The sequence below is a fragment of the Chelonoidis abingdonii genome, chromosome 5 (genome assembly GCF_003597395.2).
Source record: "Chelonoidis abingdonii isolate Lonesome George chromosome 5, CheloAbing_2.0, whole genome shotgun sequence".
NCBI classification, from domain to species: domain Eukaryota; kingdom Metazoa; phylum Chordata; order Testudines; family Testudinidae; genus Chelonoidis; species Chelonoidis abingdonii.
Genome location: NC_133773.1, coordinates 122839074 through 122855361, shown reverse-complemented (window position 1 = coordinate 122855361; position 16288 = coordinate 122839074). Strand labels below are relative to the sequence as shown.

The 16288-nt window shown below is 39.9% G+C and overlaps 1 protein-coding gene across 3 annotated transcripts in view; it reads left to right on the top strand.

Moving 5' to 3' along the window:
• Positions 1 to 16288, top strand: part of AFAP1 (actin filament associated protein 1) — a 188569-nt gene that overhangs the window by 96825 nt on the left and 75456 nt on the right. For all 3 annotated transcript variants that reach the window (XM_075066611.1, XM_075066613.1, XM_075066612.1), the window contains exon 4: positions 8447 to 8555. In XM_075066611.1, coding sequence (XP_074922712.1) covers positions 8447 to 8555 — 109 coding nt within the window. The remainder of the gene's footprint in view (positions 1 to 8446; positions 8556 to 16288) is intronic.

Here is a 16288-nt window from a genome sequence, read left to right as displayed (position 1 = left end):
TTTATTTTATGTATTATTCTTTATTTCATATTTATGTATAGCATCATAGGAATATCTTTGATTAAGTGATCTAATTCTGAGACTTCTGTAATACCCTTTTATAAAGAATAACATAAATTGAGTCTTATTTCAAAGCTTTCTTCATCTCTGGTCTGCAAGGGCATACAGTCTTGGATTGGCTTTTATTACAGTTCAGCCATTTGCTCAGTCCACTACAGTTAGGGTTTACAGTGGACTCAAAGTGCTCTATTAAAGGCATATAGTGACCTAACTGTCTGTCTAAATGAAGCAGAATGTCATCTCTTCTAATCATATTAAATCTGTTGGTGAATTTCGACCCACTGGACTATAAGAGTATTATTTTGCTTGTTGCTACCTTTGCATTTATAGAGCAACAGTCTCAACCTTTTCAAATTGTTGTACCCCTTTCAGGAGTCTGATTTGTCTTGCGAACCCCCAAGTTTCACCTTATTTAAAAACTACTTGCTTACAAAATCAGACATAAAAATAAAAAGTGTCACAGCACCCTCTTACTGTAAAATGCTTCGTTTCTCATTTTTACCATATAATTATAAAATAAAGTGTGACCCCTCGGTTGAGAAACACTGATATAGTATGTACAGCAGTATAAACAAGTCAATCGTATGAAATTTTAGTTTGTACTGACTTCGCTAGTGCTTTTCATGTAGCCTGTTGTAAAACTAGGGAAATATCTAGATGAGTTGACGTACCCTATTCGCTTGATTGAGATCCACTGCTTTAGGGTATTGTGCTCTCATTTACTGTGGTCGGGTCTCATCGTTTTGCCAGTTTCTTATTGCCATGTCTTCCCTATCCATGCAATGCCATTCCTGAGCTGGTTTCCTCTTTTAAACTTAAAAGTGAATTTTTCCAAAGCGCTCATCATTGGCCTAACTCTGCTCCCACTGAAGTCAATGATATAACTTCTGTTGATTTTAATGGGAGCAGAGTTAGGAAAATGCTGACCACTTGTGAAAATCCTACCCAAATTCTCCTCCTGTTTTGTTTTAGTTTTTAAAAGAAAACTCTTCACTACATCATGCTGTGGGCTAACCTTCACAGAATAATGGCATAATTTAATTGGCGTTGCCCCGTCCATTCTCTCTTCTTCTTCCTGTGTCTGCTGTTTCTTGTCTTAACCCCTCATCATGTCATCTGCGTATGTCTTAACCCCTCATCATGTTATCTGCATAAATATCTTGTAAGCTCCTTCAGGAGGGAAGTATCTTTCATATGTAGTGGGAAGTGCCTAGCACAGTTACAATAAAAAAAATCAGTAATCACATCTGACTGGTACTTTCACGCAGACTATAATTTAAATACATCTTCCTGGGATTAATATCAAGGCATTTGCCAGAATTCTGATTAAGATCCATTGCTCTTCTCTCTACACCTGAACCTTTTTGGTACATAGGTCCATTCTTATTGATTTTATATACAAATTTGCTCTGCCTTTTCTTTATTTTCTGGGTTCTTCATCTGTATATTTTCAGTTGTCTAAGTGACACCTCCAAGTGTATATGTATTAATATTTCATTATTCATCCTAAATAAAACAAATTTTATTTTTTCATTCTTTTTACTTTTGAATCTCTGAGGTAAATTAATTCTACATTTCTTCTGTCACTGTGCCACGGAGTTCGGTGTAACTCTTGCCTGCCTTTCTCATTTAAGTGGTGTGTACTGTACTTGAGTTTTGCAAATTTTATTTAATAAATATCTCAAATTCAAGCCTGTCTGACAGATGTTACAGGAAAAGTTTAAGTACATCTCTAGGTTCTGTCCCAGGGCAGCAGTGCCGTTGCATAGAACAATCAGCTGGAATCTGAGCTCAGTTCAATGCTGTTAGATGCTTACCATTTGCCACTTCTAAATATTATGATTTATTTGCTTGGGTTGCCCCACTGATATGGAATTATTTTCTTTCTGAGGTTCGTGGTATTAACTTAAAGTTCTAAAACCACAGCTTAATTTTTTTTTTAATTTTCTATCCTCCATAACCCACCATATATTATTTATAATGGTTTTAGGTATGATGCAAGAAGAATTTGTTCAACAATGCAAAGAAATACTGCACAAGGGTTTAGGATAGTGTATCATGTACTGGATGTTGGATGATAACATGAAAGGACTCCATGCTTGTAAATCTAAACTGGCTCTTTATTAAGACAACTATCTACAGAGATGCTACAGCTAGTATTCTAACCATGTGCACACAGACTGACTTTCTGGTGCCTCCTTCAAGTGGTGCTCCCCTCTCCCAAGTTTTTTGCTTTGTGAGGTTCATGGTGCTGCAATAGACGCTCCTCCTGATTGTAATGTAGACATATCTTCTGTATTGGGTTACTATCTGGTCCCTGGGGAGAGTGTTTTGCGTTTACCAACATTGTCAGGTAGGGATCCCTTCCTATCTGTTTTGCCTTTGCCATCAGTCTCTTGGCTGTCTTTACTGCCAACTCCATCCTCTGATTCCTTTTTGGGTATCTAGAGGAAGATACCTTGTGCTCAAATTCCCATTTGGAGCTGAATTGTTTGTTTTAATTCTGGTACAGTGTACTGTCACCCACTGTCTGAGCATAGCATGCCACGTATCCCATACCTTGCAAAATGCAACTTTCATTTCCTAATCACAGTCCTTACCTGAATGTCCTCTGGAGAGATCACTTCTCAGAAACTGGAGAAATAGTCTACTGTAACCATGTGGTTCCTGTCATTGAAAGTGATCAGGTCTGTGCCAGTCTTTTCCTAGGGTTGGGTGGGATTTCATAAAGCTGTATAGAGTCTCCATCTGTTGCTAGTCACTATACTCTTTGCACACCTCACACGGTTCGGTATACTCTCTGTTGGGCATTCATGCCTGGCCATTAGACACTTTCCCTGTTTCATCTCCTATAAGCCTCTGTCCCCAGGTGTGAAGCATGTATCCATCTCATTATGTCAGCTCTTAACTCTACTGCTTTGTCTCCTTTAAACAAAATCCTATCTTGCATGTACAGCTGATGAGTCACCTGGCAGTAGTGGTTAACTCCTGTGGCATTTGCTCCTTGCTATCTGGCCAACCCTGGAGTATGACCTTGCATTTTTTTTAAACTGCAGGTAGTACCCAGTGCTGTTTGGTGCTTTGTTAGAATGCCCGGAGCCCCTCATCTGAGATTTGAAGGTACTCTGATAGACTCTGTGTTCTGTTCCACAGTTATATGTGTTGTAGTCTGGGAAGTATGCCCTGCTAGGCAGTGCTTAATTTGTGCCAGAGCTTGCCAGAGCTGACCCCCGGCATCTCTAGGCTTGGCAGTTAATAGCCGCAGCACTTCTGGGCTTGCTGCATCAGCTCTGAATGTAAAAAAATTGCTTGAGCCCTGGCACCAAATTACTTGAGCCCTGGTGCCTATTTCGTTACACTTAGCAGCAGTGCTTAATTTGTATCTGCCACTAGTAGTGACTTGCTTGGTCAGTATCTCATCCTCACATCCTTGTGCTAGAGTCTCAGTGACAGTAATTTGTAGTCCCTCCAAGTCCCATGCCGTTTGCTACAGATAGGAAATGAAGAATACTCTAGCCAGGTGAGAATGTAACTACTTAATCTGTAGTGTTTGGCTGGAACAAAACAGAAATTTAGCAAGGACATAGAGGTATCATAGCTACTCTTATAGAAAGTGCAATAGCTTCTTTAATGATCCTGGGTAGTCAGGTTGTCAGGATGCACTTCATTCTAAGCTAGTAACATAATACCAATTTAAATATTAGAAGATATGTGCTGGATTGAAAAGTAAAAAAAAAGGAGCAATTTGTCTAGTTGTGCAGGGTTACCTAATTTTCATCAGACTTAATCATCTTAGCTAATCAAGCTAGTTGCATTTGGGGATGCTTGTCAGTTACAGATGAATTAATAAAGTTTTATTGAAATCAGATGGGTTTTTTTTGATACATTCCATGAAAGTTCTGCTCTTGAAAAGTTGCCAGAAAAATTTACAACTTTCTAGTGAATTGAAAGGTTTCCACAATGCAACTAGCAATAACTTGGTTTTTTTGAATTATAAATATCAATAACATCAGAATGTCTGGGTGTAGATTCATACATTTTTGATTTGCTGTACAGAGCATTCGTCGTGCCAGATCTCATAGAAAACACAGGGGTTTATAGTACAGACTTTGAATGTGGTCTGTGTTTCTGCTTTAAAAAAAAGAAAAGACAAAAGCAAGCTGTCTCACTTTAATCAGAAAACATTCTTTATAGTGGATATTTTTGAAAAGTGCCTTCAGTCGTTTCTACTAATTGTGCCTCTTTCAAAAGCCATTGTGCTAGGGGTTTCATTGTTTTTAAAACTTTGTATATGGCAAGCACTGCAAAATACATTTCAGAAACTAGGTCCTGGTTAATTCAGAAATGGATTCCATCTGTGTTGACATTGGCTGCACATGTTTACCGCTCCAGCTGTGTGAAGTAACCAGTGTTCTAAAGGGGTCGAATTCAGACAAGCACCATTTGTGTTTCATTTCCCTTCTTTTTTCCCCACTTTCTTTTTGAATAACATTTAAACTAAAAAACAAGCATTTTTCAGATCTCTATTGGAATCTCTTATTTATTGCAGAATAAAAAATAGCTTAGAAACCTTGTGTCTGTGCTGCATCAAAATATGCATGACTCTCTAGACCAATATTTCCTAGATGAATTGGTTTAATAATAGGAAGTTCATACACATACATATGATCTCACACACACACTGGGAAAATAGTTTAAGGCTAGACTGGGATATTAAAGTCTGCCTGGGCAAGGGGAGGCATATGTCCACGAGCAGACCAGGGAGCAAACTGACCCTAAGAGTCACAATTCATTACTTAGTTTCGCCCCTTGCTCCAAAGGGAAGTAATCTGCAAATGATTTAAACCATAAGGAGATTACTTCCCCCTCATTCCCTGGCTCCGCAGAACAAAGTTCTGTCCACTTGTGTGTGAGGGGGCAATACCAGCCCCACAGAGGCTGCTCTCCACACTGTGCAGTGTCTGGCAATGCAGGTAGCTCATAGCTAGCACCCGTTTGCTCTGTTGTAGAATCACAGAACATCAGGGTTGGAAGGGACCTCAGGATGTCATCTAGTCCAACCCCCTGCTCAAAGCAGGACCAATCCCCAGACAGATTTTTGCCCCAGATCCCTAAATGGCCCCTTCAAGGATTGAACTCACAACCCTGGGTTTAGCAGGCCAATGCTCAAATGCATAGGGCGACAAGCAATCTTGCCCTCAATGCACACTCAGTTTTTCAGCATTAATAGGTATCCAGCATTGGTTGATCTAAGTGTAATTTCTATCATGCAGCAACAGATAAGCTTGAAAGGCTATTTTATTTGGTCAATAATGTGTTCAGAGTAGGCCTGCAGTTTAGCAGAATCGGACAAGGTGTTTGTCTAAAAATTTAATGTGCGTGTGACAAAGGCTGTCATCATGGGCTCATCGGAGTTGAGCGTTGACAGCTCAATAGCAAATGAGAGATGATATATAGGTTGTGATTGACTGTGAATGGCCTTGAAAGTGAATAGAAGCAGCTTATGTTATGTGGGATAGAGAAGGGGAGTCAGTGGAGGGATGCAAAGAGAGGGTATGACATTCCAGGATGCAGTCCAGACCAGTGAGGGGTTGTGTCACCTCCTGTCTTGCATCCTGGGGTGCTTCACAATGCTTTGCTGCAGTAGCTCCCAACCAAGGGTCTTCACAAACAGCCTGCAGGTCACTCTCTGAGTGTCTGTGTATAACTCCAGCCTGCCAGCACACTCTGGCTTCCACCAGCCTTGCTTTTACCACTTGCAGGCTGACCCCCAACACATTCTCAGTCCCAGATTTTCCCTAGAAAACCACATGTTCTGAAGTGTCCAGCACTCTCCTGCATCACTGAGATATTTTAGGTCTGTTGCCCCTATAAGAGAACAATATACAACAATTTGCTACTTTAATTGAAGTTACCAAACAATTCACAACACTGGTTAAGTTTTGATTAAAAAATAATATACTTTTATTTAACTACAAAGAGAGAGATTTTAAAGGAGTACAAGTATAAGGAATTAAAGTCAGAAATGGTTATATGAGAGATAAAATTAAAACACTTTCTAGTGCTAAAACTTAACAAACTAGACTTGGTTAAAGACAAATTCTTACCTCATGCTCCCAACAACAAGGCTGACCAAATTTCAGGTCAGGATCTTTCCGAAAGTCAAACGGCTGCTTCCTTTGTCATTCCTCCACTTCCCCCAGGTCTGGTAGTGAAAGCAATTCCATAGTGTTTGTTCCTGCCCCTCTTTCATGCCAAAGAGTGGCCATTTGACAGGTGATTGCCCATCAGCTTTGATAACACTTGGCTAGAGGTGTCAGCTTGTCCTCTGACTTCAAGAAACTGGTTTAACCAGACTTGTCTGGTAGGTCTGAAATGTGTTTAATTTCAGCTGATGTTTATAACATTACATATACTGTTGCTACAGACATTTCACCATGATATTATGGAGCAGTGAATTATTACTTTTCAAATGCTACCTCACAAGGTGTATTTTATACAAAGATTACTAAATTAGTATGCAGGCTGTGAATACAGGGGTGGATTTGGTCACACATGGTCGAAGTGATGGGCTTGGAAAATGGTGCAGCGTTCTGAATGGATACAAGCAGAGCAAGATTGTGTTTTTCAGTGCCAGAGAGAAGGATGTTGCAGTAATTAAGACCTGAGATTATAAGAGCTTGGATGAGAGTTTTAGCATAAGGATGGATTTTAAAAGGCTGTATCTTGGAGTTGTTATGCAGAAAGAATCAGTAAAATTTAGACATAGCGTGAATTAGAGGACCTGAAGGGAGGGATGACACCCAGGTTACAGACCACCATGACAGGTAGGATGGTGATGTTGTCCCTAGTGAGTGGGAGAGGAGGTAGCAGGGAGGACTTGAGAGAGAGGGAGGAGATTAAGAGCTTTGTTTGAGCCACGCTGAGCCTGACTGGCGCTAGATATCTTTAAGGAGATGTCAGGGACCCAAGACAGGATATTTCTTTGGTCAAAAGGAGACAGGTCTGGAATAGAGAGGTAGGTCTGTGAGTTCTCACCATCGACATGGTAGTTGAATTTGTGTTTGCAGGTGAGATTAGCCAGAGATAAGGTGAGAGAGAGAAAAAGATGTAACATACCATATAATAAACCTATGGTATTGAAAGGAGGTATAAAAATTCTCTTCAGTGTGAAACTATAGGATTAAGATCTTGCAGCATAAGTGAAATCTATAAAATATGGTTGTTTTCCTACTTGTCAAAGAAATGTGACAGTAACCTGATATGGTATATATCATGCAGTACTAAAATTTACCTTGTTACTGTATCAGCCTATCAGCAACTAGAGTTTAAAACTCAAAACAGATTTATATTTAGAATGCTAGCATTTTAAAAATTGATCTGGTATGTGAAATATTTTTTATCAGTAAGTGTTGATTTTCTGAACTATTATATTGTCACCTCTCAGGAGGCTCTACATCAAGTTATTTGGATTAACTTATTCATTCAGAAATGTAATGTAACTGAAGAACTAACTGATCACTGAACTGTGAACAAGGTGATCCACCAAAGGTCTCTTCCAATCCAGTGAATTTGGTATTAAGATGGTCTGTGCATTGTTAGTGGAGGGTGTAGTTATGTCTTTTTACAACATGAACATTTATGTCTCTGTAGAACAGCACACTGTTAGCATCCTCCGCCCTGCTCCTGTACAATTGTCTGCACAGAAGAATCCTTGAATGGAGATTCCATGCAAGGATAGAATCCAGCTGCATGGATTCCATTGTAGGATCCTGGGTTTATAATAAATAAATAAAAGTCTTCATTACAAGATGTTAGACTGCAAAACGTTTTTGACCTCTTATTATTTACATAGTAAGAGTATTTTTTTAATGTAGTTTCCATCCTTTATCCTAGTTCTGTTACTCTGATGATGTTCAGTAATACTTTAGTCTGCATGTTGTCCTGCTGGAATCACTTGTAGTATTTACAGAGTAAGGTACTACTCGACATGAGCAATGGGGACAGATTTGGGCCCTTTGTGGTTTCAGAACATATCACCAGGATATGGAAGATGATGTGGCTAAATTCCTTCTGCTGCTTTGCTAATCTCAACCACTAACCTATTATTTTATTATAACTACCCGTGGGGAGCTTGAAACTTGGACATATTTAGTTTCCAAAAGCTGCTACTCTCCACAACTTCTGTTGTATAAAGAAACATGACTACTTCACCGTTCCTGAGCCTTACTTTTATGTATAATCAACATTACAAAAAGTCACAAGAGAATTAGTTGGCATTGCTAACCTTGATAATGTTCCCATAATTAGCAGTGAACATTAGGTGCGTTTTATTGGTCAATGATCTGCTGGGCTTTTGATCTCATTAATTTATTTCTTCATTTAGCCACCAGATAATGGGCCTCCACCTCTACCAACATCGTCCCTACCTGAAGGCTACTATGAGGAGGCGGTGCCACTTAGTCCTGGAAAGGCTCCTGAATATATCACTTCTAGTGAGTAATATATATCCTGATGCCATCCTCAGCAATTGTCAGTTTTAGTGACTTTCAGTGCTTTAAAACATGAAGACATAAACAAAACAGAAAACTTCTCTCTCTTTACATCCTCTATATTTAAGAATTATATGAAGGGCTCACTATTGTCCATATCTATAAGGATAGATTGTGGCTGGTTTATGACAGTGGGATCAGGGAGGCATGCTGGACTCCACAGCAGTTTCTGATGTGAGTGACCAGTACCTCCTATGCTATCGTGTGACACTAGTTCAATATCAACTTGAGTGCTACCTCCTGATTAATCACCAAAACCGATTACATCAGCACTCAGGTCTCCCATGATCATATCCAAATACTTACCTAGTCTAATCTATCTTACATTGTCGTATGATTGGATCACAGTGATAGAATGATGGCATGCCTGCCATTGAATGGTTGTGCAGGTTTAGAGAGCTCAGCATTTGAGTACTAAAAGATGGAGGGTGTTTTCCTGTGGGTTGGAGGAGATAAAAAGGTTTCTTTTGCTGCTCTTATTTATTGTCTGGCAGACTTAATCCATCACTTCTGTATGAATACTTTTCTGCTGGATCGTCATCATTCATGACCCTAAATTTTTAGACCATTTTTATTGTTGTTTAAATCTAAATGAATGACTAAATAAAATCTGTTCTCCTAAACAATAAAACAAGAGAAACATTATAACGCTAACAAATGATCTGTGTGCCGTTTGTACACTGTGGTTTAGGGAGAGTCCTTTGCTTTTCTTGGAGAATGATATGTATGCATTAGCTCTAAACATAAAAAAAAAACAAACCAAAGAAAATCTGGCCTTTGTTAATAGGAATAACTTAACCTAGGCAATTCGAGCAAAAAAATAAGCACTCCAAAAATGTAAAATGAATGTAGACACACTCAGCCTCAGCAGTGCACAGGGACTTTCCACTCCCTGCTTCTCCCCCAGAAATAATGCAGGGTGGTCCTGCTCACACCCTCTGACACAGTGAACTGCCTTCATGGTTAGCTGCTAACTGCAAGGGCCTAGCTCAAGGAGAAAATATTAGCTGCATTTTAAAGTACTGTACAGTAGTTGTTTCAGTGGGGCTATAAGCCAGAACATGCTAGCCTAATTTCAGGCTTATTTTAATTAACCTTCATTACTGTCCAGACCCACAGGAACATTTAGGGGAGATGAACCATCCCTCCACCTCCCATAAATCAAAGCTATAACTTTTACAAAAGTTATATGCATGACTCATAACCTATATTGCCTCAAATCTGCTGAATTCAGTTACCTTTTGTATTTGTCATCCACTCTTTTAACCCCTCCAGAAGAATACAAATACTGTCAAGCACTCTGTTTTTCTGTAGTAAAGTTAGTGGCTAAATTCACCAGAGGCCATCTTCAGTGCTTGTTACCCATCTACTCTAGCTAAATTCCCGTTGAGCTCATTTGTATTAGCTTATCTTATGGCTTTGTGAATACTATGAACATAAGTGAGTAAAATAAATCCACCAAACTCACTTTACTTGTAAAAACTGCAGCCAGGATATGGCGCTGTTTCTGAAGTGGACATGATTGAGAAGACTCAGATTCTAAGGGCCCAGACTACAACAACAGCATCATGAAGAGTGGAGGAAAAAAAGAGAGAATGCGATCTCTAATGGATTAAATAAATGTTCAAATAGATATATCTCTCTATAGTATATGTTTCTTCATACAGTAGAACCGGGGTAGGCAACCCATGGCACACGTGCCAAAGGCGGCACGTGAGCTGATTTTCAGTGGCACTCACACTGCCCGGGTCCTGGCCACCGGTCTGGGGGCTCTGCATTTTAATTTAATTTTAAATGAAGCTTCTTAAACATTTTAAAAACCTTATTTACTTTACATACAACAACAGTTTAGTTATATTATAGACTTATAGAAAGAGACCTTCTAAAAATGTTTAAATGTATTACTGGCACGCAAAACCTTAAATGACAGTGAATAAATGAAGACTCGGCACACCACTTCTGAAAGGTTGCTGACCCCTGCAGTAGAACCTCAGAGTTACAAGGGGGTGGAGGTTGTTCATTACTCTGAAATCTTTGTAAACTCTGAACAAAATGTTATGGTAGTTCTTTCAAAAGTTTACAATGGAATACTGTTTTAATACAGCTTTGAAGCTACTATGCAGAAGGAAAATGCTGCTTTTAACCATTTTAATTTAAATGAAACAAGCACAGAAACTGTTTCCCTACCTTGTCAAATCTTTTTTTAAAACGTTTCCATTTTTTTTTCAGTAGTTTATGTTTAGCACAGTACTATACTGTATTTGGGTTTTTTCCTTTTTTCTCTGCTGCTGCCTGATTGCACATTTCCAGTTCCAAATGAGGTCTGTGGTTGACCGGTCATTTCGTAACTCTGGTGTTCATAACTCCTGAGGTTCTACTGTAATAAGAATATTTTTTCTACTATAATTAACAGTAAATAGGCTCACATGTTCCATGTTCCTATAAAAAGGTGAAAAATCCACAGGAATGTAGTTCATGAAAACAAAAAGATGGTGATTTCCCTATCTATGGTCTGTAAATAAATATTTATCTGCAGATATAAACAAGTCGAAGTGTGCCTCAGCTGATGGTGACTCTCTTTTCCATCTCCATTTATTGAAAAATACTGTTCCAGAGTGACCTGATTTAAATTAGCTTCAGGTTAATCCTTTGAATACCTTCTTGGGAATAATGTGAAAATGTATTAGGGTATTATTTTCCTTAACAATTTGTATTATTTTTGTACACAGAAAAGTATGTAATTCATACAGCAAAAACTAGAATAGCCATCAAGCTCTGCCAAAAAGTGTGTGTGTGTGTGTGTGTGTGTGTATATGATTATATATATAAAATAACAAACTAGGCTTGAGAGGATCAGTTTTTAGCTGTTACAATAGTCGTCTTGCTGAACGGTTGATTTCCGTTCATACACACATCCCAATATTTCCATTGATAACAATGCAAAATTTAGCTAGTCAAGTAGAAACTGCTACTTGGTACTTATAAATTTAAGGATAACGACTACTTCTTTATTGATATTGACATGCCACTGCTTCGTGGAGCGGCTGCGTACGGGAACCCACAAGGAGAGAGGCAACTTAGATGTTCCTCCCTGAGTGGATGCAGGCGCTGCGTCAGAGAGGATTACATATAGCAGGACCACTTGCAAATAGTACCATAATATAGTAACAATCCCTGCTGGGGGAAGAACTACGCTCAAACCCAATCTGTTGGCATTTTTTCCAAGGGGGAACTATAAACAATGAGGCGACGGTAGTTAACCAAGTTAAGATTTACAGTGCTAAGTGAATCCATGAAGTTGCATAGGTGCTTTTTAAAGGACGAGCGCCGCATGAATAGAGCCCAACTTCAATGTGCTATTCCAATTAAGGAAAACCAGTAAAAAAGAACTAAAGAAAAGAGCCACCGTGCGTAAACGACCATAGTTCAAAACAGAAACGCGTGAGAGATAAACGAAATCCTTAAAAGTGGAAGTCATTATCTAGTGTGGCAATAGAAAGATAGCATAAACGACTGCCAATTAAGTGCGGCATGTATAGAACAGCCAAAAGAGGGGGTTGGAAGATTACGGTCTAGGCCAAAAACTCCCCAATAATACAAAATGTTTTTTAAGTCTATCAGAAGCAGAGCCTGCTGACCAACCAGTGGGGCCCCTTGGCGATCAAAATACAAAAGGTGCGCTTACGCGATAAGTCCTATTGTGGAGAATACAAATGATTCTTTGCTTCAGTCTTCATGGCTGAGCTGGAGGAGTTCCCCACACTGGCTGGTTTGCTTAGTGTGAAATCTGAGACTGTCACAGATTGAAGTGTCACTAGAGAGTTTTTTGGAATTTAATTGATAACTAAACTTAACAAGTCCCGGAACCCATTAAGCCATTCAAACAAGAAGCTCTGACGAACTCAAATAGTGAAGGTATAGCCGGAACAGGTTACATTAACATTATGGTTATGATCAACCTGTCCTTTTAAAATCGGCTTTGACTCCCAATGATGAGTCTGATTAGTGTACGCCAATCTATTTCAACAGGCTCTCAGATGTTGATCCCAGCATTACAGACCGCTAAGTTTTACTTGGTACTGGGCATTACGTCGCCACATAGTTTAAGGATGAAATCTGTCAGACACATAGAAAAATATAAACTGTTGCGCAATAGTCAAATGGATTATCTGTAAAGGGAATCTTGTCTTATCATCTATAGCGTTCTTTGAAGGGGTCAACAAACATGTAGACAATGGGGGATCCCGTGAATAGTGTACTTGATTGACAGGAAAGCGGTTGACAAGGTCCCTCGCCAAGGCTCATTCGCTAAAATTAAGCTGTCTGGGGATAAAGGCAAGGTTCTTTCATGGATTTAGAACTGGTTAACAGACAGGAACAAAGTGGTAGGCTTACTGGTCAATCTCTCGATGAGGGGTAATAGTGGTGTTCCCCAAGGGTCGTCCTACGGAACCACTCCTATATTCATTTATTCATAAATGATGGAAGAAAGGGGTAACAGTTGGGTGCAGAGTTTGCAGATGATTACTAAAACTGACTCAAGTAGTTATAGACCAAACCAGATTAAAGAGTTCAAAAAGATCTCACAAAACTAAGGTGAGTGGGCAACAAATGGCAATGAATTTATGTGGATAAATTGTAAAGTAATGCACATTGGAAAATAACCCTAAACATCATTACAATTGATGGGGGCTATTTAGATACAATGGTCAGGGAAAAGATCTTGGTTGCATTGTGGATGTTACTTGAAGATGTCCATGCAGTGTGCAGAGGCAGATCTAAAAAGCAACAGGATTTTGAATTACATTAAGAAGGGATGAGAGAATTAAGACTGGTCTATATTATTTGCCCTTATTATCATCTATGGTACGCCCAACGATGTTGAATACTGTGTACAGTGTGGTCTCCTCACCTAAAAAAAGATATTTCTCAGCACGTAGACAAGGTTCAGAAAAGGGCACGGCTAAAATGTTAGGGGTTTGGAGAGGTCCATTACGGAGGAACGAATAAAGAGGCTACGGTTCTCTCCGCTCTTGGAAAGAGGCGACGATAGAGGATTGATTGAGAGTATATAAATCTATGAGTGATGTTGAGAATAATGTATGGTATAAGGAAAGTTTATGTACTGTATTGCCGGACATTCTACAAGAAACTGGGTCCCCAAATGAAATTAATAGGCAGCAGGTTTAAAACAAATAAAAGGAAGTTCTTTTTCACGCAGCGCACGGTCAACTTGTGGAACTCCTTACCTGAGGAGATTGTGAAGGCTAGGACTATAACAGTGTTTAAAAGAGAACTGGATAAATTCATGGTGGTGAAGTCCATAAATGGCCATTAGCCAGGATGGGTAAAAATGGTGTCCCTAGCCTCTGTTCATCAGAGGATGGAGATGGATGGCAGGAGAGAGGTCACTTGATCATTGCCTGTTATGTTCACTCCCTCTGGGGCACCTGGCATTGGCAGACAGATACTGGGCTAGCTGGACCTTTGGTCTGACCTGGTACGACCGTTCTTATGTTCTTATGATATTTAATTTGTATATTTTGACATGTTATGTTGACAATGTGTGTTTTGACAGTTGTGAAGCATTAATTTTTTGAATCCCAGGGTCCACTGTAATTAAATTAGTGTCTGACTCCCCTGTTGTCTGAACCTCCCACAATTTCCCACAACCGTGAAAATTTAAAATCAATAAAAACTGAAAAAATTGCTTTAAAATAAACATTGATATTATCTGTTGAAATTGTATATTAAAAACATTGAATTCTGCCTGTACAGGACATATTAGAATGTACTGCCTCAAATGTATGCCATTGCCCTCTACTGCATAGAGCCTGGACTCAAAAGTCAGTGGGAGCTACTGGATGTTCTGCACTTTTGAAAGTCAGACCACTTTGTTTAGGAACCTCAGTGAGGATTTAGGAGCCTAACTTTAAACACCTTTTAAAAATAATCTTGATCATTGTGTGTGTTCTGCCAGTATGAAATTTTGAGGTCTAGTGAAAGGTTAATTCACTGTAGGTTATAGAGACATTAGTCTCTAGTTAATGAGTCTGGATAGGCTTGAACCCCTTCCCTTCGCCCTGTGTTGCTGCGGGAAAGGAGCAATCTCTCTCTTCCTTGATACCCGTCAACCTTAATGTATTCTGAGTGTTGGGTTGGCATTGTTGACTACCCTGTCCTCCCACAGTGACCTGTCTTCTGCAGAGGGCTGGGGTGAGGTCTAACTACTTCCCCTTCCCCTAACTTTTTAAAAAATCTTTCCCATGAAGATCACCACTGTACACCTCTGCTGTAGCTCATTGCCTTGGTTAGCAGTCGAACTCACAACTTGTTTGTCAGTTTCCGTGTTGTTGCCATCAGGTTTCTGAATGCTGCAGTGGTACTATGTCTTTCACGTTCAGGTCACACTTAGAAGGTTATCTTTGCAAGAGCAAGGCCTAGAAGCTTTTTTTCTTAAGGAAAGCTTAAATCTGCAGGCTTATAGTAGAGGTCTATAAAATCATGAATGGCGTGGAGAAAATGAAGGAAGTACAGAGGAGGTGTGGTGAGGAAGGACAAGGGTTTACAGTGCTAAGATTATATGGTTACTCAGTATTGATAATTTCCCTTGTTTATACCATGATGGCAACAGCAGTTGGGGTAGTAGGGAGTCAGGTGAATAAGTATTTTATTCAGGGATAAATGACCCAGTCCATGCTTTAACTCCCAAAGGGAGAACTCTGTGCCAAAACTGATGTGCCAAAATAAGATATCTAATAAAATATGACTTGGTCTATATTTTATTTTGTTAATAATGTGTGTGTGTATGTGTATATATATATATATATATATACACAAGGCGACTCGGAGAGAAGTTAGTCAGCTGGTGGAACTACAGAAGGGTGTAGAGATTAAGGATAAGACTCGGCTACTGAAAAAATACAAGGGCCTGACTCCATCTGAAGCCCTAGAGACTGCTAAATAAAGGCTCACAGCACTGGCTACCAGGCTAAGGAGATACAAAGGGAACAGAACCGTCCAACTACCGGCCAAAACCTGCCTCCCCACAACATGGAAAGTCCTATCAGGCATCATAGCTGCCAAGCTACAGGACCATATGGGCCAGTACATGAGCACAGCTCAGAAGGGCATTGGGAACAACACCAGAGGCTCAAAACACCAGTTGCTCATAGATAGAGCAGTCGCCCAAGACTCAAGGTCTAGACAGACCAATCTGAGCACAGCCTGGATTGACTACAGGAAAGCCTACGACTCAATGCCGCACACGTGGATCTGTGAATGTCTGGCGCTATACAAAGTCAACAGGACACTAAGGACCTTCCTCAAGAACTCAATGGGACTATGGAAGACAACACTGGAAGTCAACTCAAGGCAGCTTGCACAAGTGGCCATCAAGTGCGGCATATACCAAGGTGATGCACTGTCCCCGCTGCTGTTCTGCATAGGCTTAAACCCCCTCAGCCAGATAATCACAAGGACTGGATACGGGTACAGGTTCAGGAGTGGAACTACCATCAGCCACCTCCTCTACATGGATGACATCAAGCTGTATGCTAAGAATGAACGAGACATCGACTCGCTAATCCACCTGACGCGGATCTACAGTGAGGATATCGGGATGTCATTCGGACTGGAGAAGTGTGGCCGGATGGTAGTGAAGAGAGGGAAGTAGT